Source organism: Macaca fascicularis, chromosome 1 (genome assembly GCF_037993035.2).
Source record: "Macaca fascicularis isolate 582-1 chromosome 1, T2T-MFA8v1.1".
Taxonomy (NCBI): domain Eukaryota; kingdom Metazoa; phylum Chordata; class Mammalia; order Primates; family Cercopithecidae; genus Macaca; species Macaca fascicularis.
Genome location: NC_088375.1, coordinates 207150062 through 207171872, shown reverse-complemented (window position 1 = coordinate 207171872; position 21811 = coordinate 207150062). Strand labels below are relative to the sequence as shown.

General features: G+C 44.3%; 1 protein-coding gene across 2 annotated transcripts; it reads right to left on the bottom strand.

Moving 5' to 3' along the window:
* RPA2 (replication protein A2) lies at positions 1 to 21811 on the bottom strand. 2 transcript variants are annotated; one of them, XM_015439881.3, is made up of 9 exons: positions 21695 to 21811; positions 21132 to 21238; positions 13638 to 13739; positions 13391 to 13504; positions 6017 to 6091; positions 5393 to 5509; positions 2712 to 2819; positions 2434 to 2528; positions 1 to 726 (listed from the first exon to the last, which is right to left on the bottom strand). In XM_015439881.3, the coding sequence occupies exons 1-9, from the start codon at positions 21726 to 21728 to the stop codon at positions 642 to 644; spliced, it is 837 nt and encodes a 278-aa protein (XP_015295367.1). In that variant the 5' UTR covers positions 21729 to 21811; the 3' UTR covers positions 1 to 641. The 2 variants fall into 2 exon arrangements, with proteins under 2 accessions (XP_015295367.1, XP_005596004.2); XM_005595947.4 differs by lacking the exon at positions 21695 to 21811 and adding an exon at positions 21499 to 21640.

Here is a 21811-nt window from a genome sequence, read left to right as displayed (position 1 = left end):
TTTTTACAAGTTGCTATAATAGAACTGTTTTATTAAACATACGAATGTACTTATTTTGTACAAAATGCAGTAACACTTCTTCCTTTCCTCTGCCCCTGGAGGCCACCACCGCAGAACTTCATGTTCACAGAAACACACGTCATGACAAGTGTGTCAAGCAGTCATGACAAGCAGGAAAGTGCAATTCTGAAAGTAATGCCACACAACCAAAGTGGGAAACAAAAACAGGCAGAGGCCAGCAGGTTTCTCAGCTAGGGCTCTGCCTACAAGGCCCTGGTCCTGCTCATCTTTCAGCAGCAAACATTTTAAGAAGAGAAACTCCCGAGCACTATGTAAGTACTCTCCTGGTAGCATCCTTCCAATTCCACCTATCGTGCTGTGGTAACAAGCTTATTTGTAACTTCCTCAAGAAATCCCACCCTGGATTGCATCCCTGTCAATTGCCCATCTCCCTCTGAGCTTCAAACAAAACAAAACAAAACAGAAGAGCAGTAAGTTTCAAAAGGATGTCAGAGGAGACCTTTAGATAGATGAAACCTACTTCCTAGAAGCCACGTGGCCAAACATATGCAGAGCCAGAGACAACAGATTTTGAAACTAGGTCCAGCTGTAAAATATCTCAGGTACCCAATTAGATCCAGTTATTCTGCATCTGTGGATTTAAAATGGTCATCATCCACAGTAGAATAGATGTGCCCCTCATTGCTCAGAAAATCCACAGCTTGCCTAGAAAGAAAGAAAGAAAAAAAAAAAAGTCATTTTCAGGCCAATTCAGAAGGAAATTGCCTTTTGGATATGGCCAAATATGCAAACTTCGCTTACCTCCCAACTCTCTACCTTAGCTAAGAATTCACAAGTATTTTGTACACAGAAAGCTCTCACAGGGAGAAATGCCAGTAAAATAGCAAAACAGAGCTTATTCATGGAGACACTGGCTATTAGGGCTATCTTGGATCCCTCTCCCAAACTGTGTAAAGGAAAGACAACAGGGCCTCACTTAAACACAGTCTAAGCAGGAAAACGAGGATCTAAAGCTGTAGTCACACTTGCACACAAAATCTCCTGGTAAAAAGAGCTGTCTTTAAAAGTTCCCCTTTTCCAGCCACACACTGAAATCCCTTTGGTCCCCCTCTGGGAAGTCAAGTTGTGGGAAGCAAAGGAAACACTGAAACCTTCAAACTCTTCAAGGTCCTCAGGGTTAGTGTCAGTAACGTATTTAATAGCCACAATCTACGGAGCACCTAAGTGACAGCAGTTCTCTACCTCATCAGCACAGTAACTCTGAGATAGGAATTATTATCCTTATTTTACAGGACAGGAAATGGAATTAGTCCTGAGTATTCCTTTTCTATCTAGGCCTGGCAGGTCAATTGATTTATAGTAACAAATAACTATCACAAGCACCATCACCATAAGTCAGTGTGTTTGACTGGTTTACTACACTGGAATCAGGAGGCTGCTTGTCTAAGATGGAATCAGGATAAGGGTGTTGGAAGGACTGGTTGTTTAATAAGGTCCAGATAGTCTAATACACTCATGTCCACAATGGGGACAGTAACAGCAACAGGACTGTACACCTGAGGACCAGGAGCTAAGGACTTCCCTCCTCCAGTCTAAATCCCATAAGGAAATCAGGTCAACTTTTTGCTCAGAATTATTATATATCCCTTACATATAATGGTCCTTAGTGTCTGCTGAATGAAAAAATTTGCTGAATAAGTGATGTGATGGGTAGCACCATTTTGGTGCATAGTCTTTTTCCTGTTTTTCCATAGCTGAACAATTTCCATTCTGCCACCAGGGTTGTAGTTAAGTTGTTTTTGTGTGACAGTCTCATTCTGTCATTCAGGATGGAGTGCAGTGGCACAATGATGGCTCACTGCAGCCTCGACTTTCTGGGCTCAAGTGATCCTCCCACCTCAGCCTCCTGGGTAGCTGGGACTACAGGCATGCGCCACTGTGCCCGGCTAATTTGTTTTTATTGTTTTTGTAGAGACAAGGTTTTGCCACGTTGCCCAGGCTGGTCTTGAACTCCTGAGTTCAAGCAATCTGCCCATCTCAGCCTCCCAAAGTGCTAGAACTATAGGCATGAGCTAGTGCCTGGCGAACTTTTACTTTTTTTTGAGATGGACTCTCACTCTGTCACCCAGGCTGGAGCGCAGCGGTGCGATCATTGAGGCCACCACGCCCGGCTAATTTTTGTATTTGTAGTAGAGACAGGGTTTTCACCATGCTGGCCAGGCTGGTCTCAAACTGCTGACTTCAGGTGATCCACCCGCCTCGGCCTCCCAAAGTGCTGAGATTACGGGCGTGAGCCACCATGCCCGGCCGCCAAGTTTTACTTTTAAAACTCACTTCTCACTATCAGGAAACACTTGTGAGGGGAAACAGGTACAATTCCAGAGCCTGAGCTCATGAAAATCAAATACTTACTTGATTGAAGATACAGACATGTGTTTCAGCTGGTTCTTGAGATCCTGAAAGTTCAACCCTTCAGGTCTTGGACAAGCCTTAATCAAATTCAACACCTGAAGATTCAAATCAGAAAGATTTTCGCAATTATTTTGGATCAGTTACCCCTTTGCAAACCTGAGTCCCTTTATAGGAAAGAAATAAACCAGGTATTCAAACAATCTTAGCTCATCAAGGAAATAACAAAATTTAAGACTGTCTGTGTTTTGTATTTCTGAAGCCACTCTGGTGGAGTTTACCTGGTTTTGGGCCACAGTGAGGCCATTTGCTGGCAGGAAGCTATTCCCACCGAAGTTCCCTGCTTCACTCATTCCTGGATTGCTGATAGGTGCTCTCCCTGCTGAGGGCTGAATTAAGAAATAAGTTAACAATATTAGAAAATCCATCAAGTTAAACAGTCTTTACAACTTCAAATAGCTCGTTAAGCAGCTTACAAAAAACAATTTATAAACAGTTTCCCAGTAACACTGCTTACATTGGAATGGATAGCTATTATCTAAAGAGTATTTCATAGGAAGATAAAGTAACTCCCCGAAGCACATAAATATCAAAAAGAGACAGATCCTCTTGGTTCCTTTTGTTTCTGATGTGAGAGGAACCAGAGAAGAGTAGCAGTGAGAAGAAAATTACCCAGAGTCTGCTATTTTGGTATCCATGTGGCCCAATCACTCAAGCATTCACTGAGTGTCTATAGGCATGAAGCACCACAGGCAGAGAAAAGGAGACACAGTCCCTATCGTCCTCTCTCTTTCCTTTTTTTAAAACAAATTCTTAAAATGCTCTGCAATCACTATTTTCATTTCCTTTCTCCCCAGTCACTCCTCAGCCCACCATATTTGGGTTCTCCCCAAGTACACCTCTGAAACTGTTTTCACCAAAGTCACCAAAGACTCTTCAACCAATTATCAAAGTCTCTTTCAGTCCTCCTAATTCTTGACCTCTCAGAAGCAGACACTGCTGACCACACTCCTCTTGAAATGTGTTCCTCCCTGGGCTTCTTGACACCACATTCTTCTGCTTCTCCATCTGACTCTCACACTGAACCTTCTCAGTATCCCTCATTAGCCTCTTCTATCTGTCTCCCAAAAGGCTGACAGAGTCCCCAGGATTTCATCCCAGACTGCCTCCTAGGCCACAAATCCTCACTGCCAGCCGGATTGCTAACTGGACGCCAACACGGTGAAACCCCGTCTCTACTAAAACTACAAAAATTAGCTGGGTGTGGTAGTGCGCACCTGTAATCCCAGATACTGGGGAGGCTGAGACAGGAGAATCGCTTGAACCCGAGAAGCGGAGGCAGTAGTGAGCTGAGATCACGTCATTGCACTCCAGCCTGGGTGACAGAATGAGACTGTCTCAAAAAAAAAAAAAAAAAAAAAAAAGGCTGGGCGCAGTGATGAGTCACTTTGGGAGGCTGAGGCGGGCAGATCACGAGGTCAGGAGATTGAGATCATCCTGGCTAACACGGTGAAACCCCTTCTCTACTAAAAATACAAAAATTAGCCAAGCATGGTGGTGGACGCCTGTGGTCCCAGCTACTCGGGAGGTTGAGGCAGGAGAATGGCGTGAACCCGGGAGGTGGAGCTTGCAGTGAGCTGAGATTGCGCTACTGCACTCCAGCCTGGGCGAAAGAGTGAGACTCCATCTCAAAAAAAACAAAAACAAAAACAAAAAAACCGCCAAATAAACAAAATTTTAAAAATTTGAATAAAGGCAATCCTTACTATGGCCTCCAAAGCCCCACATAATCTGGGCCCTGCCTCCTTGTCTACAACCCTCTCCCTCTCCCGTCATTTGCTTCACTCCAGACTCTGGCCTTGCTGGTTTCAGAGATGTCACGCTTACTCCACACTCCTGCTTCTTGCACTTCCTAGTCCCTCTGGTTTGGAATGTTCTTCCCCATCTAAAATTGTACCATTCTTGGTTCCCTCCATTACCCTCTTCTCCTATTTTGCTTTATTTACTTCAGAGCACCTATATAACTACCTAAAATTATATATATTTTTTGTTTATTGCTTCTTTCTCCCAAGAATATAAGTATATCGTGTTCACTGCTAAACTCGAATGGGGACTAGAATGATTGGGACTCTCAAATCAAAGTAGGCGCAATAAATATTTTTCTTTTTCTTTCTTTATTTTTTTGAGACAAAGTTGCTCTGTTGCCTAGGCTGCAGTGAGTAGCACAATCACAGCTCAATGCAGCCTTGACCTCCTGGGCTTAAGTGATCTCCCAAACTCAGCCTCCCAAGTAGCCCATCGAATTCTTTAATTTTTTTTCTAGAGACAGGGTCTCCCTATGTTACCCAGGGTGGTGTCTCGAACTGGGCTCAAGTGATGCCCCCATACCATCCTCCCAAAGTGCTAGGATTTCAGGCCATGAACCACCACACCTGGCCCTGAGGGCTTTCTAATACTAGAGTCAACAAACCTTTTGTGTGGTCCTAGATGGACTTGCCAAAGTCAATTCACACAATGGAAAATACTATGGAGAAATTTCAATACGAATCAATAAATATAATTTCAGGGAAAAAATATAATAGTACATAATTTTTCCTACTTAGCCAGTAAGTTGGAAGGAAGACAGCAAAATGCTGTCCTGAAGGGGGCTACTCTCTGAATATGCACTGACAATCCTTGGAGCTAAGAGCTCAGCCTATAATTACATGTCTACACCTAAGGGTTGTCACAGGCCCCAGCTGTCCAGGCCAGTGTCAGAGGAACTCTTAATTCTGAGAGAAACATCAGTGTTTCATCTGAAATAAAATACGGTGACAAAGCTAATGGAGAAAGTGTTCGGAGGACTTAGTGATGTCTTTCTCTGGCTCGGCCTTCAAAATGTCAAGGAAATCAAAGCTGGAACACAAAAGTAACCTGTGTTCTTCCAGGGAAGAGAAAAAGCTAGGCAAGTGAGGCTACTCACCTGGCTGTTGGCTTTGCTCAGTACCATGTGTGCATTGATCACTTCCAGAATATGTGTGGTGAACTCATTCATATCCTCCAGAGGCATGATTTTAAAGGCTACCAGGCTCTTTTTGTTCTATCAAAATGAAGAAAAAAATGTGAATAAAATATGAACATACATTAATTTCAGGTCAACAATGTGGCTCTTTTCTTGGTTATAATATTAATATTTTGCCAATATGAGAGAAATGTTATATACTCTCAGCAGTAATCCAAACATGGTCAAACATGAGAAAAACACTAAAATTAATAGCTAAGGGACATTAATAATTTTCCCAAGGTTGCATAACGGAGCAAAATCTAGACTCCTGACTCCGAATCTAGTGTTCTCCTTTCTCCAACTAATGAACGCCACAGATGGCAATTGTAGGAGATTCTGTTCTTTCTTTACTATTCTGTCAATTTCATGTTAAGGTAAAAAAAAAAAAGAAAGAAGAGTTATTTCCTTTTGAAGAAGAGAGTAAGAAATAACTTCCCATTAAACAGGGGGACTTAAGTATTTTAACTATCCAAAAGCCATGACATGAATCTAGAAACTGCTTCATGCAAAAACACTTTAACTGCTATTTTATTCTGACTTTACCTGAAAAGATCTCAGGTGGCCTGCCACTTTCACATATGTTTCTGGAGGAACCACAGTGTTTTCACTGCTGGCATCCTAACATAAAATACAAACATGTCATTAAGGTTTTAGTGATGCTGGTGAAAGCCTCTTTAACATTTCTATATTATGTAGAGAAAGAGAAAGTTACAAAGTAGAAGAGTTAAAGGATCCTAAAATGGCATTAAGGAGTTTGCCCTGCCTTTTACAACTTACTTTTTTGTAAAACCAGGAATTAGAATAAAAATATCTCTAAAGGTAATTCTCAGTTCCAAAGTTCTGTAGCACATCATAAAAAAGTAAACAATTATGACACTCTCATTCAAGCTCTTAGGCACACAATTTTCTTTTTTTTTTTTTTTTTGTGAGGGAGTCTCGCTCTGTCGCCCAGACTGGAGTGCAGTGGCATGATCTTGGCTCACTGCAACCTCCCCCTCCCAAGGGAGGGTTTGAGTGATTCTCCTGCCTCAGCTTCCCCCATAGCTGGGATTATAGGCGCCCGCCACCATGCCCCGCAGGCACACAATTTTATGGTGGATATACTTACTGGCAAAGCAATTCTACTTTTGGGAATTTAAGGAAGTAATTAAGAACATGCATTAAGATTTAGATTTATCATAGTACAGAATATTAAAAATTGTAAAACAACCTAAATATGCAACATAAAGTACACATTTCTATATGATAGGATACTCCACACTGTTGCAAATGATAACACAGAATTCTATTTACTGTCTGGAAAAACAAGTCATGACACATGGAAAAAAGCTGATTTCCCATTTGGGACAATATACACTAAACTGTTTAATGGTTGACTAGGATAATTACAAACTATTTTAATATTTATCAGTTTCCTAGACTATGGACACATTATTTATAAGAAAAATACATTAGTTCACTTTGGGAGGCCGAGACGGGCGGATCACGAGGTCAGGAGTTCGAGACCATCCTGGCTAACACGGTGAAACCCCGTCTCTACTAAAAAATACAAAAAACTAGCCGGGCGAGGTGGCGGGCGCCTGTAGTCCCGGCTACTCGGGAGGCTGAGGCAGGAGAATGGCGTAAAAACCCGGGAGGCAGAGCTTGCAGTGAGCTGAGATCCGGCCACTGCACTCCAGCCTGGGCGACACAGCGAGACTCCGACTCAAAAAAAAAAAAAAAAAAAAAAAATACATTAGCTGATTTTTTTTTTTTGAGATGAAGTGTCTTGCTCTGTCATCCAGCCTGGAGTGCAGTGGCACGATTTCAGCTCATTGCAACCTCTGCCTCACGGGTTCAAGCAATTCTCCCGCCTCAGCCTCCCGAGTAGCTGGGGCTACAGGCACGCAACACCATGCCAGGCTAATTTTTGTATTTTTAGTAGAGATGGGGTTTCACCATGTTGGCCAGGCTGGTCTCAAACTCCTGACCTCAGGTGATCCACTCGTCTTGGCCTCCCCAAAGTCCCGGGATTACAGGCATGAGCCACCGCACCTGGTCAAAAAGACTATTTTTTTAAAACAACTATCATACTGGCAAAAATTTAAGACAAAAACCCATTGTTAGGCCGGATGTGGTGGCTCACGCCTGTAATCCCAGAACTTTGGGAGGCCAAGGCAGGAGGATCACCTGAGGTCAGGAGTTAGAGACCAGCCTCAACATGGAGAAACCCCATCTCTACTAAAATTACAAAATTAGCTGGGCATGGTGGTACACGCCTGTAATCCCAGCTACTCGGGAGGCTGATGCAGGAGAATTGCTTGAACCTGGGAGGTGGAGGTTGCAGTGAGCCGAGATTGCGCCATTGCACTCTAGCCTAGGCAACAAGAGCGAAACTCCGTCTCAAAACAAAACAACAACAAACAAAAAAACCCATTGTTAGAAAGGGTATGGAGGATGGGCACAGTGGCTCACACCTGTAATCCCAGCATGTTGGGAGGCTGAGGTGGGAGGATTGCTTGAACCCAGGAGTTTGAGACCAACCTGGGCAACACGGTGAGATCCTATTTCTTAAAAAAAAAAAAAAAAAAAAAAAAAGTTAAGGGTATGGAAACTAACTGGGCACTCTCATGCATGATTGAAGTGTAAACTGGTACCTTTATAGAAGACAGTACAAAAATGCAAAAATTAAGATGTTAAAAAAAAAGTGAAGTGTGTATTTCCCCCCAGAAAACCTACTTTTAGGAATATATCATTATTTTATTTTTTTGAGATGGAATTTTGCTCTTTTTGCCCAGGCTGAATGCAATGGCACAATCTTGGCTCACTGCAATCTCTGCCTCCCGGGTTCAAGCGATTCTCCTGACTCAGTCTCCCGAGTAGCTGGGATTATAGGCATGCGCCACCACGCCTGGCTAATTTTGTATTTTTAGTAGAGGTGGGGTTTCACCATGTTGGCCGGGCTGGTCTTGAGCTCCTGACGTCAGGTGATCTGCCTGCCTTGGCCTCCCAAAGTGCTGGAATTACAGGCGTGAGCCACGGCGTCCAGCCTTATGATTATTTTATAATCATGAAGAAATGTATGCAAAGATACTCACTGGTGCATTGTGTATAATGGTGAACGACTGAAAAGAAGCTAAATGCTGTTCCCTGATTGGGTCTACTGTTAAGTAAGGAACGATGTATTCTTACAATGGAATAGGTGGTCATTTAAAATGACAGATGTAAATCTTTACAGATAACATTAAAAAATCAGTTCCTGGCTAGGCCATGGTGGCTCAAGCCTGTAATCCCAGGACTTTGGGAGGCCGAGGCAGGCGGTTCACCTGAGGTCAGGAGTTCGAGACCAGCCTGGCCAACATGTTGAAACCCCGTCTCTACTAAAAATACAGAAATTAGCCAGGTGTGGTGGTGCACGCCTGTAATCCCAGCTATTCGGGAGGCTGAGGCAGGGGAATTGCTTGAACCCGAGAAGTGGAGGTTGCAGTGAGCCAAGATTGCGCCAATGCATTCCAGCCTGGATGACAGAGTGAGACTCAGTCTGAAAAAAAAAAAAAAAATCGGTTCCTCACCAGGTATGGTGGCATCAGTCTATAGTTCAGCTACTTGGGAGGTTAAGGTCAAAGGATCACTTGAGCCCAGCTTTGAGGCCAGTCTAGACAGCAAGCCAAGACCCTGTCTCTATTTAAAAAAAAAGGGCCTATGATTCACGCCTATAATCCTAGCCCTCTGGGAGGCTGAGGTGGGCGATCACCTGAGGTTGGGAGTTTGAGACCATCCTGACAAACATGGAGAAACCCCGTCTCTACAAAATACAAAATTAGGTGGGTGTGGTGGCACATGCCTGTAATCCCAGCTACTCGGGAGGCTAAGGCAGGAGAATCGCTTGAACTTGGGAGGCAGAGGGTGCAGTGAGCCGGAGATCGTGCCATTGCACTCCAGCCTGGGCAACAAGAGCAAAACCCCATTTCAAAAAAAAAAAAAAATTCAGTTCCACAACGTAATTTTTAGTGAAAAGAGCACATTACTTAGCAGTTGCATAGCATATTATCCCTTTTACAGTAAAAGAGGTATGTGGACATCTGTATGTACATATAGGCAGAGACAGATGCCTGAAAGGATATTTCCCAAAATGTGTTATCACAGTTCTTTAAGGGACATGAGATTTCAGGTGATTTTTAAAATGCTTGATGGCAGGGACTGTGTCTACTTCATTCTTTTTATACCTGGAACCAGGCACAGTCTGGTTCAGAATTGGTACTCCAACAATAACTGCTGAATGAATTATCCTTTATTTTTCTGAGAAGCAAAAAATTAAAAAATTACATAACTACCAAGTTATTTCTCTATGGTAACCTGTGGTTTTTGAAGGAAAACGGTCTTTTTTTTTGAGTCAGAGTATCACTCTGTTGCCCAGGCTGCAGTGCAGTGGCGCGATCTTGGCTCACTGCAACCTCTGCCTCCTAGGTTCAAGCAATTTTCCTGCCTCAGCTTCTGCGTAGCTGGGATTACAGGTGCCCGCCTCATTTTTGTATTATTAGTAGAGACGGAGTTTCACCACGTTGGCCAGGCTGGTTTCAAACTTCTGACTTCAGGTGACCCGCCCGCATTGGCCTCCCAAAGTGCAGGGATTATGGGCGTGAGCCACCATGCCCAGCCTAAAACAGTCTTTATTATTCAAATTTTGTGTAATGAATGTATTTCAAAAACAAAATACAAAACACCAAGAGGCCTTCTGCACAATTAAAAATATAAAAGGATAAAAAGTATATACTGTATTTCAATCTATTTTATCCATGTTTATAAAGACACTTATATACACATGCTGCTGTGTAAAAATTGGGTCAAATCCTGCATACCGTATTGTAATATGCTTTTTTCAACAATTTATGGCAAACACTTCTTTGTGACAATACACGCTTTTCTATATCATTTGTAGTATGTTATAAATATGTCATGGTTTACTTAGTAATCCTTTATTGCTAGTATTTTGAGATTGCTTTATTTTTATTTATTTATTTTGAGACAGAGTGTTGCTCTGTTGCCCAGACTAGAGTGCAGTAGCATGATCTCGGCTTACTGCAACCTCCGCCTCCCAGGTTCAAGTAATTCTCCTGCCTCAGCCTCCTGAGTCGAGTAGCTGGGATTACAGGTACGCACAACCACGCCCGGCTAATTTTTGTATTTTTAGGAGACAGAGTTTCACCATGTTGGCCAGGCTGGATTTGAACTCCTGACCTCAGGTGATCTGCCTGCCTTGGCTTCCCAAAGTGCTGGGATTACAGGCGTGACCACTTCACTGGTCTAAATCTTTGTACGTGTCTGTAATTCTTTCCTTGATGTAAACTCCTAGGTCACCATTGTTTTTTTTTTTTTTTTTTTTTTTTTTTTTTTTTGAGACGGAGTCTTGCTCTGTCTCCCAGGCTGGAGTGCAGTGGCACGATCTTGGCTCACTGTAAGCTCCGCCTTCTGGGTTCACGCCATTCTCCTGCCTCAGCCTCCCGAGTAGCTGGGACTACAGGTACCTGCCACCATGCTCGGCTAATTTTTTGTATTTTTAGTAGAGACGGGGTTTTACTGTGTTAGCCAGGATGGTTTCGATCTCCTGACCTCGTGATCCGTCCACCTCAGCCTCCCAAAGTGCTGGGATTACAGGCGTGAGCCACTGCATCTGGCCGTTAGGTCACCATTTTTGTGACTGATGCTTTTGATACAAGCTGATGTTTGAGAAAGGTTATACCAATTTATACTCACACTATAAGCCTACTTTCTTGGACAATAACAAATCACTCAATATTTATTAAGTGCCTACTACTAAGCTAGGGCACTGTGTGGTAGCTGTTGCTCTTACTAGAACTAGACATTGTCATTCTTTGTTTTCTTTGCAAACTTAAGCTAAAAATGATATCTCAATGTTTGTTAAGCCTGCTTTAGTTACTGCCACTACCATTTCTACTGTCTTTTATGAATTATCTGTGCATCTTGTTTGGTCATTTTTCTAAGGTGCAGTGGTTTTCTGGTTTTATAAGAGCTTTTTGGCTGGACGCAGTGGCTCAAGCCTGTAATTGCAGAACTTTGGGAGGCCAAGGTGAGCAGATAACTTGAAGTCAGGAGTTTGAGACCAGCTTGGCCAACAGGGTAAAACCCTCTCTCTAGTAAAAATATAAAAATTAGCCAGGCATGATGCCACAAACTTGTAATCTCAGCTACTCAGAAAGGTGAGGCGGGAGGGTTGCCTGAGCCAAAAAGGTGGAGGTTGCAGTGAGCTGATATTGAGCTACTGCACTCCAGCCTTGGAGACAAAGTGAGACTCTTTCTCAAAAAACAACAACAACAAACAAAACAAAACTCAAAACCAGAAACAACAAAAAAGAGCTTTTTTTTTGTTGTTGAGACAGTCTCAGTGTGTCACCCAGGCTGGAGTACAGTGGCACAATCTCAGTTTCACTGCAACCCCTGCCTCTCGGTTCAAGCAATCCTCTTGCCTCAGCCTCCCAAGCAGCTGGAATTACAGGCGCCCACCACCACGCCTGGCTAAGTTTTTATATTTTTTATTTTTTATTTATTTTTTTTTTTGAGACGGAGTCTCACGCTGTTGCCCAGGCTGGAGTGCAGTGGCGCGATCTCGGCTCACTGCAAGCTCCGCCTCCTGGGTTCACGCCATTCTCCTGCCTCAGCCTCCTGAGTAGCTGGGACTACAGGCGCCCGCCACCGCGCCCGGCTAATTTTTTGTATTTTTAGTAGAGACGGGGTTTCACTGTGGTCTCGATCTCCTGACCTTGTGATCCGCCCACCTCGGCCTCCCAAAGTGCTGGGATTACAGGCTTGAGCCACCGCGCCCGGCCAGTTTTTATATTTTTTAGTAGAGATGGGTTTTACCATGTTGGCTAGGCTGGTCTCGAACTCCTGACCTCTAGTGATCCACCAAGCCAGGCCAAAAAGGAGCTTTTTATTAACTAAAAATTTAAATGTTTGTAGTATGTTGCAAATATTTTCCACACTCATTTAAACAATATTTATTCTAGGACCACTATGTGACTAGCACTGCTCTAGGTGCTAAGGCTACAGTGATGACCAAAATAAAAATCTTTGCTCTAGGCTGGGCGTGAGGGTTCAAGCCTGTAATCCGATCACTTTGAGAGGCTGAGGTGGGTGGATCACCTGAGGTCAGGAGTTTGAAATTAGCCTGTCCAACATGGCAAAACCCCACCTCTACTAAAAATATAAAAAATTAGTCAGGTGTGGTTGCAGGCGCCTGTAATCCCAGCTAATTGGGAGGCTAAGGCAGGAGAATTGCTTGAACTTGGGCCGCAGAGGTTGCAGTGAGCTGAGATTGTGCCACTGCACTCCAGCCTGGGCAACAGCACAAGATTTTGTCTCAACAACAAAAAAAGCAGGGGCCGGGCGCGGTGGCTCAAGCCTGTAATCCCGGTGCTTTGGGAGGCCAAGGCGGGTGGATCACAAGGTCAGGAGTTCAAGACCAGCCTGACCAAGACAGTGAAACCCCGTCTCTACTAAAAATACAAAAATTAGCCAGGCATGGTGGCAGGTGCCTGTAATCCCAGCTACTTGGGAAGCTGAGGCAGAGAATCGCTTGAGCCTGGGAGGCAGAGGTTGTAGTGAGCCGAGATCCCACCACTGTAGTGTACTGCCTGGGCGACAGAGTGAGACTGTCTCAAAAAAACAAAACAAAACAAAAAAAGCCTTTGTTCTATTGGAACTTAACATTCTACTGTCTCCTGTCATTTGACTTTTAATTCTATTTTTGGTATATCGGGAAGGTATATAATCAAATCTATTAACCTTTCACTTTAGGGTATCTGTCTTTGATGTCTTTTTGTATTATTTTTATAAGAAAAAACTTTAAAAAGACTAAAAAAGTTCAACATCTCCACAGTTCCAAAGTAACCCCATCATGATTCAAAAACAGCCACTTACATCTGTGTCAACCCACTGGCGAACGTCCATGGGTGCAGCTGTCATGTCATCTATTTTGTAAACAATGTTGGTTGGAGCCTTCTCTGCATGTCTGATGATCCCCACAATAGTGACCTAGGTTAGAAGAAAGAAAAAAAAAAAAGGCTGTTTCCCCTGAAACCAAGGCTACATTTTTGTATTTTTAAACATAGTCTTATTTCATTCTTTATTATGAGTAAGTGATTCCTTTACAAATTATTTGACATACCTGTGAAATCTCAACATTCCCAATTCTGAACACTTCATCAACCAAAGTGGCAGAAAGCAGCTGAGATATAGTACAGGGTACAATGTGCTGGGCTCGGGCTCTCTAAAAAGAAAAAGCATGCAAAATTCAATTAAGAAAGTAATAACTACCACTCATTTGACACCTGCCATGTGCCAAGTACTTTAAATATATTAGAACATTGAATTTCAAAACAAATCTCATTATCTTTGCTTCAGAGAGATGGAAACCAAGGCCATATAGCAAACCAATACCACACTTTTAGAATCCAAACCCAGGTTTGTCTAACTCCAGAGTTCCTGCTGAATACATGTGTTGCCCTGAGAATTCACCAAAATGAGGTCAGAGTGGGGGACAGGATAAGGAAGAACGACCTGCTGCTGCCAGAACAGACCTTCAAGAGGAAACCCCAGCTTTAGGGTGTAGACAGGCTGGTGCTGCTGTTCAGGTCACTGACAAAATGAGATGGTATTGGGAAAAGGTCTGAGAAATGACTAATGGAGACAGAACTCTGGAATTGCTTGTAGGTCTTGTGATGAACTATAAAAGGTAGAAGAATAGCTTCTTGTAGGACAGATTTTTTGACAATCAAATGGAGCTCCAGGGGAAATGGAATAAGAGCTTGGACATGTTGGACATCTTTTTAAATTTTTTTTTTCTTTTGAGACACAGTTTCGCTCCTGTTGCTCAGGCTGGCGTGCAATAGCGCAATCTCAGCTCACTGCAACCTCTGCCTCCCGGGCTCAAGCGATTCTCCTGGCTCGGCCTCCTGAGTAGCTAGGACTATACGTATGTGCCAGCATTTTGCATTTGTAGTAGAGACGGGGTTTCTCCATGTTGGCCAGGCTGGTCTGGAACTCTTGACCTCAGGTGATCTGCCCACCTCAGTCTCCCAAAGTGCTGGGATTACAGGTGTAAGGCCACCGCCCTTGGCCACATTTTATGTTTTGAGATGGGGTCTTGTTCTGTCACTCAGGCTGGAGTGCAGAGGCATGATTATAGCTCACTGCAGCCTCAAACTCATGGGCTCAAGCAATCTTCCTGCAATAGTCTCCTGAGAAGATGGGACAACAGGCACACCACCACACCCAGTCAATTAAAAAAACATTTTTTTTTTTTGTAGAGATGGGGCTTTGCTATGTTGCCCAGGCTGGTCTTAAACTCTTGGTCTCAAGTGATCCTCCCACCTTAGCCTCCCAAAGTGTTAGGATTACAGGCATAAGCCACTGTGCTGGACTTGTGTTGGACATCTTAGGGGGAAGAGGCAGGATAGGGTAGGCAGAACAGTATCTAGTGAGTACACTCAAATCATATCCTTTTTTTCGAGATGGAGTCTCACTCTGTTGCCCAGGCTGGAGTGTGATGGAGCGATCTTGGCTCACTTCCATCTCCTGGGTTCAAGCAAGTCTCCTGTCTCAGTCCCCCAGGTAGCTGGGATTATAGGTGCACGCCACCACACCCAGCTAATTTTTGTATTTTTTCTAGAGATGGGGTTTTGCCATGTTGGCCAGGCTGGTTTCGAACTCCTGACCTCAGGCAATCTGCCCACCTTGGCCTCCCAAAATGTTGGGATTACAGGCATGAGCCACTGCACCAGGCCCAAATCTATCTTAAACCAGCCACACAACAGTGTAAACTTATTTTTGCCTGCCAGTGGCAAGACGTAGTCTGGGTGACATAAAGATGAATACAGGCCGGGCGCGGTGGCTCAAGCCTGTAATCCCAGCACTTTGGGAGGCCGAGGCGGGCGGATCACAAGGTCAGGAGATCGAGACCACAGTGAAACCCCGTCTCTACTAAAAATACAAAAAATTAGCCGGGCGCGGTGGCGGGCGCCTGTAGTCCCAGCTACTCAGGAGGCTGAGGCAGGAGAATGGCGGGAACCCGGGAGGCGGAGCTTGCAGTGAGCCGAGATCGCGCCACTGCACTCCAGCCTGGGCAACAGCGTGAGACTCCGTCTTAAAAAAAAAAAAAAAAAAAAAAAAAAAAAAAAAAAAGATGAATACAATGGGACAGGATTTACCCTCAACATATTCCTAATCTAGGGGAGGTACAAAGGTAAACAATAAACCTGATCTTGATATACCATAAAATGAAATGTGCCATGTGGGACCTCAGAAAAACTTATTGGCAAAAGAGGGAGGCTTTAGGCTGAACTCCGAAGCACGAGAATTTAAACAGTGAAAAAGTAGCAGGTAACAGGCTGAGGGCAAGTACGTACTCCCAGTCTCCCAGAGGGAATATGTACAAGGCGGAAAAACAATGAGAGCTCTTCCTGTCAGAAGCCAAGAGGAAGTGGACCAATACCTGTACTGCACGGAAGACTTAGAACACAGTAGACTCTTGGCCTTCATGGATTTATCAGTTGCAACTCTGACCTGAACATCCATGACACTGCCAATATTTCATTTTGCTGAAGCATGATTTTTAAACGGTTAGTATTGCCACAAAGGGATAAAGCAAGCTCAGTCAACCGCTGACATATATGCCACAAAAGGCAGCAGCCAAGCTTGAGGGTTAAGACTGTGGCTCTATTCTCAAGAGCAGTTGCTCAGCCAGGCGTGGTGGCTAACGCCTGTTATCCCAAGGCCGAGGCGGGCGGATCATTTGAGGTCAGGAGTTTGAGATCAAGCCTGGCCAACATGGCGAAACCCTGTCTCTACTAAAAATTAAAAAAAAAAAATTAGCCGGGTGTGGTGGCGTGTGCCTGTAATCCCAGCTACTGGGGAGGCTGAGGCAGGAGAATCACTTGAACTCGGGAGGTGGAGGTTGCAGTGAGCCAAGATCTTGCCACGGCACTCCAGTCTGGGCAACAGAGACTCTCCTCAAAAAAAGGAAAAAAAAAAAAAAAAAAAAAAAAGAGCAGTTGCTCTTGGTCACATTAACTCATTTGTACCTTGGTTTCCTCATCTGCAAAACTAGGAATGATAAATTATAAAAATTAACTACATGGTAAGGGCTCAGAAAACTACCCAGCACACAGTACTCAATAACAAATGTTAGCTATTATTATATTAGCTATTGTTCCTCATTCTTTACATCTGCAATAGCTTTTAATAACAATGTGATGGGATCAACTGTTTTTCAATTTTACTTTATGATATTTTATAGGTAAAGTTACATGCTATGTTAATATTTATAGTTTTAAAATTTGCAGGGGTCCCAGGATTTACCTCTCACAAACTACTATATTTCTGTTTTTACCTATCACAGCTGAGATTTTCATTGTATCTTCAGCATAAGAAAACTTAAGAACCAGTAAGGTAAGTGGCAAGAACATGAGGTTTGGAGCCAGAAAGTCCTATAGACCCATGCTCAAATCCAGCTCCAAAGCCCTGGACACAGAACCACCTTTTCTGAAAACTGGGGATATATACCTCTTCAGTTGTAAATGAGACACATAATATATACGAAGTGCTAATACTAACCTCTGCATGCAGTGGATGTTTGACAAGTATTATTACCTCTCAGGTAAAAAAGTTACATATGGATAACAATTGAGATGTTAACAATGCCTTCGAATTCATCTCAAATCAAGTATTTAGTTTTTATTGAGCACATATTTTATGTAGGAATTGATCGCAAGGAATTCCTAGTTTGCTCCGAAGAGATTCACAGAGTGTCAATACAAGTATGCTTAATTTTGGGGAAAATAAAAAACCATTTTCAGACTAAAAAAATTTTTATAGCTGACTATGAACTACAGGCTACTCTGACAGTACTTCATGAAGGTACCATTATTACAGATTAAAAATGGGTCACTATTTGAAACTTCACATAGTTCAATCACATTGAACAAATATATAATCAACAGGAAACATTTTGGATAGAGTTTTTATCAACCAGGGATGGTGCTGCACACCTGTAATCCTAGCTACTTGGGAGGCTGAGGTGGGAGGATCCCTTGATCCCTGGAGTTAAGAGTCTGCAGTAAGCTATGACTGCACCACTGCACTCCAGTGGGGGTGAAAGTGAGACTGTCTCAATTTTAAAAGAAAAAAAGAATAGGGTGTTTACCTAACTTTTAACTGTGGAAAATACTAGATTTAAAAACAAAACAAGGCCAGGTGCAATGTCTCATGCCTGTAATCTCAACACTTTGGGAGGCCAAGAAGAGCGGATCGTCTGACATCAGGAGTTTGAGACCAGCCTGACCAACGTGGCAAAACCCCATCTTGACTGAAAATACAAAAATCGGCCAGGCATGGTGGCATGCGCCTGTAGTCCCAGCTACCTGGGGGGCTGAGGCAGGAGAATCGCTTGAACCCAGGAGGTGGAGGTTGCAGTGAGCTGAGATCGTTCCACTGCACTCCAGACTGGGCAACAGAGCAAGACTCTGTCTCAAAAAAATAAAAAATAAAAATAAAAACAAAAAGACTGTTCAGGCATGGTCGCTCATGCCTGTAATACCACCACCATGGGAGGCAGGGGTGGGAGGATTGCTTTAGCCCAAGAGTTTGAGACCAGCCTGGGCAACATAGTGAGACCCTGTCTCCACAAAAAGAAAAAAAAATCCAGAGACTGGGATTGAGTCTCCAACTTACAAGCATTCTTCTCTGAAAAGCTATCTTAATACCCAGCTTTTAGGAATTATGGGATAAAAATTCTAACAATCAGAATGGAGAAAAATAGTTAAGCTTGGGAAGAAAAGATGAGAACCAATCATCTACCTTGTTTTCTCCTTCACGACCTCAAGAAAATCAAAATGGAAAACTAAAGTCCCTTGAGATCTTCTAGGAGAGAGAAAACTACAACAGGGAGAAGTTGTTGCTCATCAGATGTTGGATTTGTTCAGCATCATGTGTGTACTGTCTGATTCTAGTTCCTTATTAGCTATGTAAGCTTAGGCAGTCCCTTAATATACCTGAGTCTCTGCTGTATGCTGGAATAAACAATAAATTCCTTACAGAATTACGTAAAATAATTTATATGAAAGTTATAAAGTGGCCAGGCGCAGTGGCTCACGCATGTAATCCCAGCACTTTGGGAGGCCGTGGCGGGTGGATCACAAGGTCAGGAGATCGAGACCATCCTGGCTAACATGGCACAACACCGTCTCTACTAAAAAAATACAAAAAATTAGCCAGACATGGTGGTGGGCGCCTGTAGTCCCAGCTACTTGGGAGGCTGAAGCAGGAGAATGGCGTGAACCCGGGAGGCGGGGGTTGCAGTGAGCGGAGATCGCACCACTACACTCCAGCCTGGGTGACAGAGCTAGACTCCGTCTCAAAAAAAAAAAGAAAGAAAGTTATAAAGCAATGTTCAAATATACCAGAATATCAATGAATGTTTTAACCTGCTCACACTGAATCTTAACACATCTGAGTGACTCCTAAAGAGAAGTCAAATTAACCCCACATTTATAGAATGAAATTGCAGTTGTTAAATGCAAACTTGCTGGGAGTGGTGGCTCACACCTGTAATCTCAGCACTTTGGGAGGCTGAGGCAGGTGGATTGAGGCTAGGAGTTTGAGACCAGCCTGGCCAACATGGCCAAACCCTAACTCTAAAAAAAACCACAAAAATTAGCCTGACACGGCAGTGCACATATGTAGTCCGAGCTGCTAGGGAGGCTGAGGTGGGATGATCACTTGAGGCCTGGAGGTCCAAGCTGCCGTGAGCTGTGATCACGCATCACTGCTCTCCAGCCTGGCAGACAGAGACCCTGTCTCAAAAAAAAAGAAAAAAGGCAAACTCATTTCTGAGTGACTAATCAACGTTTAGACAGCTTTCTATAGATTGTTTTCCTACACAATGCCTTACTTGTCAATTCTCAGAACCACCCTATGACATGAGTACTACTAGTATCATCAGATGAGAAAAACCAAGGGCCACAGCCTTCAAGCTGCTTTCCTGAAATCACAATGGCAGTTAAAAGGCAAAACGGATTCTGGAGTCTCCGTGTTCTGGCTCCATAGCCTGTATTCTTTGTATATAAGATAAGTCTCACAATGACATTTTAAGGTATGTTAGCCCCTCTTCATAGGTGCAAAACTGACTCCCAAGCCAGTTAAGAAATGTGTCCAGTGACACCCTGCAAGTAAAGCAGCATGGCAATAGCAGAACACGTCTATGACTTCAAAGACCGCATTTCTTTTTTCGAGACAGAGTCTACTTCTGCTCTATTGCCCAGGCTGGAGTGCAGTGGCACCATCTTGGCTCACTGCAATCTGTCTCCCGAGTTCAAGTGGTTCCCTTGCCTCAGCCTCCCTAATAGCTGGGATTATAGGCACCCACACCACGCCTGGCTAATTTTTGTATTTTTAGTAGAGACGAGGTTTCACCATGTTGGCAAGGCTGGTCAAGAACTCCTGATCTCAGGTGATCCACCCGCCTCAGCCTCCCAAAGTGCTGGGATTACGGGCGTGAGAAACCGCGGCCGATCCAAAGATCACACCCTTTTTTTTTTTTTTTTTTTGAGACGGAGTGCAGTGGCCGGATCTCAGTTCACTGCAAGCTCCGCCTCCCGGGTTTACGCCATTCTCCTACCTCAGCCTCGCAAGTAGCTGGGACTACAGGTGTCCGCCACTTCGCCTGGCTAAGTTTTTTGTATTTTTTAGTAGAGACGGGGTTTCACCGTGTTAGCCAGGATGGTCTCGATCTCCTGACCTCGTGATCCGCCCGCCTCGGCCTCCCAAAGTGCTGGGATTACAGGCTTGAGCCACCGCGCCCGGCCAAGACCACACTCTTGATGTCGCCTCACATTTAATTTAAAAGCGACTTTGGGCCGGGCTCGGCGGCTCATGCCTGTAATCCCAACACTTTGGGAGGTCGAGGCGGGCGGATCACCTCAGGTCAGGAGTTGGAGACAAGCCTGACCAACATGGAGAAACCCCGTCTCTACTAAAAGCCCAAAGTTAGCCGGGCATGGTGGCGCATGCCTGTAATTCCAGCTACTCCTGAGGCTGAAGCAGGAGAATCCCTTGAACCCGGGAGGCGGAGGTTGCGGTGAGCCAAGATCGGGCCACTGCACTCCAGCCTGGGCGATAGAGCGAGATTCCATCTCAAAAAAAAAAAAAAAAAAAAAATGTAAAAGAGACTATTAATACAAGTACAGGCCAGGAGCAGTGGCTCATACCTGTTACCCCAGCACTTTAAGAGGCCGAGGTGGGAGGATGGTTGAGCTCAGGGGTTTGAGACCAGCCTGGACAACATAGTGAGACCCCATCTCTATTTTTAATAAAAATAAAAAAAACAAGTTGAGAGCGTTCACACAAGACTGATTCATTGGCTACACTAATCAATTTCAAAATAAAGCCAATGAGGGGAAAAGCCAGGGCAACAGGAGGTGCAAAATTTGGCAAGATTTCATTTCTGAAACTTACAGCACTTAATTATGAGAGATGCGGATAATAATAGATCATTATCGCAACAGTTCATGTTGAAATCTTCCTTCAAAGCATAAAGTTTCTGTCATAGATGACTTAGGGACTTCAGGACAGGATAAAACAAAACCAAATACTCCTTTCAACCTACTGATTTCTTTTCGGCCTGAGAAGGTGCGGGCGATCCAAAGCCCCCCGGGGACTGCGTGTAGCCGCCGGCTCCCCCATATGAGGAGCTGCCATAGCTTTCGAATCCACCTGTTTTGAACAACAGGATTAGTGCCTGTGCCACGTCCCGCGCCTCCGAGAAACCTGCAGGCTCCCCGAGGCTTCGCCCCTCCAAATACTGCCCGCGTCTCCCTAACCTTCCTCGCCGCCTTCCTGCGACCCCCAAACGCCCCAACTCCGCTCCCGCCCTTCCTCTCCGGCTGCCACACGCCTCTCGGACCCCAGGCTCTCCCTCTTGCTAAAACCTCCTGCGATTCTCTTCCTCCTCCACCCCGCACCCCCATCATTACTGTTCCACATCTTGGTCGCGATTTTCCGCAAAGAGGCCGAGAAGGTTCGGGTCTGGGGGAATCACGGAAAACCACAGAACGCGGCCCCTACTGCGCCGCTCTAGCTACTTTTCTCTGGCGCCACAAACTCCTTCGCGCGAATGACGGAGCCAGTCAGCTCCCGGGGAGCTTCTCGCTTCAGCCAATCGGTGCTCACGAATGCTACGCTTGTTCCTGTCTTCTCTGCCCATGCTCCAGAAAACGCACACTGCGCTCCCACTTGGCTCCAAAAGCCTCCGCGGCCATCTTTACGAAGGGCAAAACCCTCCGCACT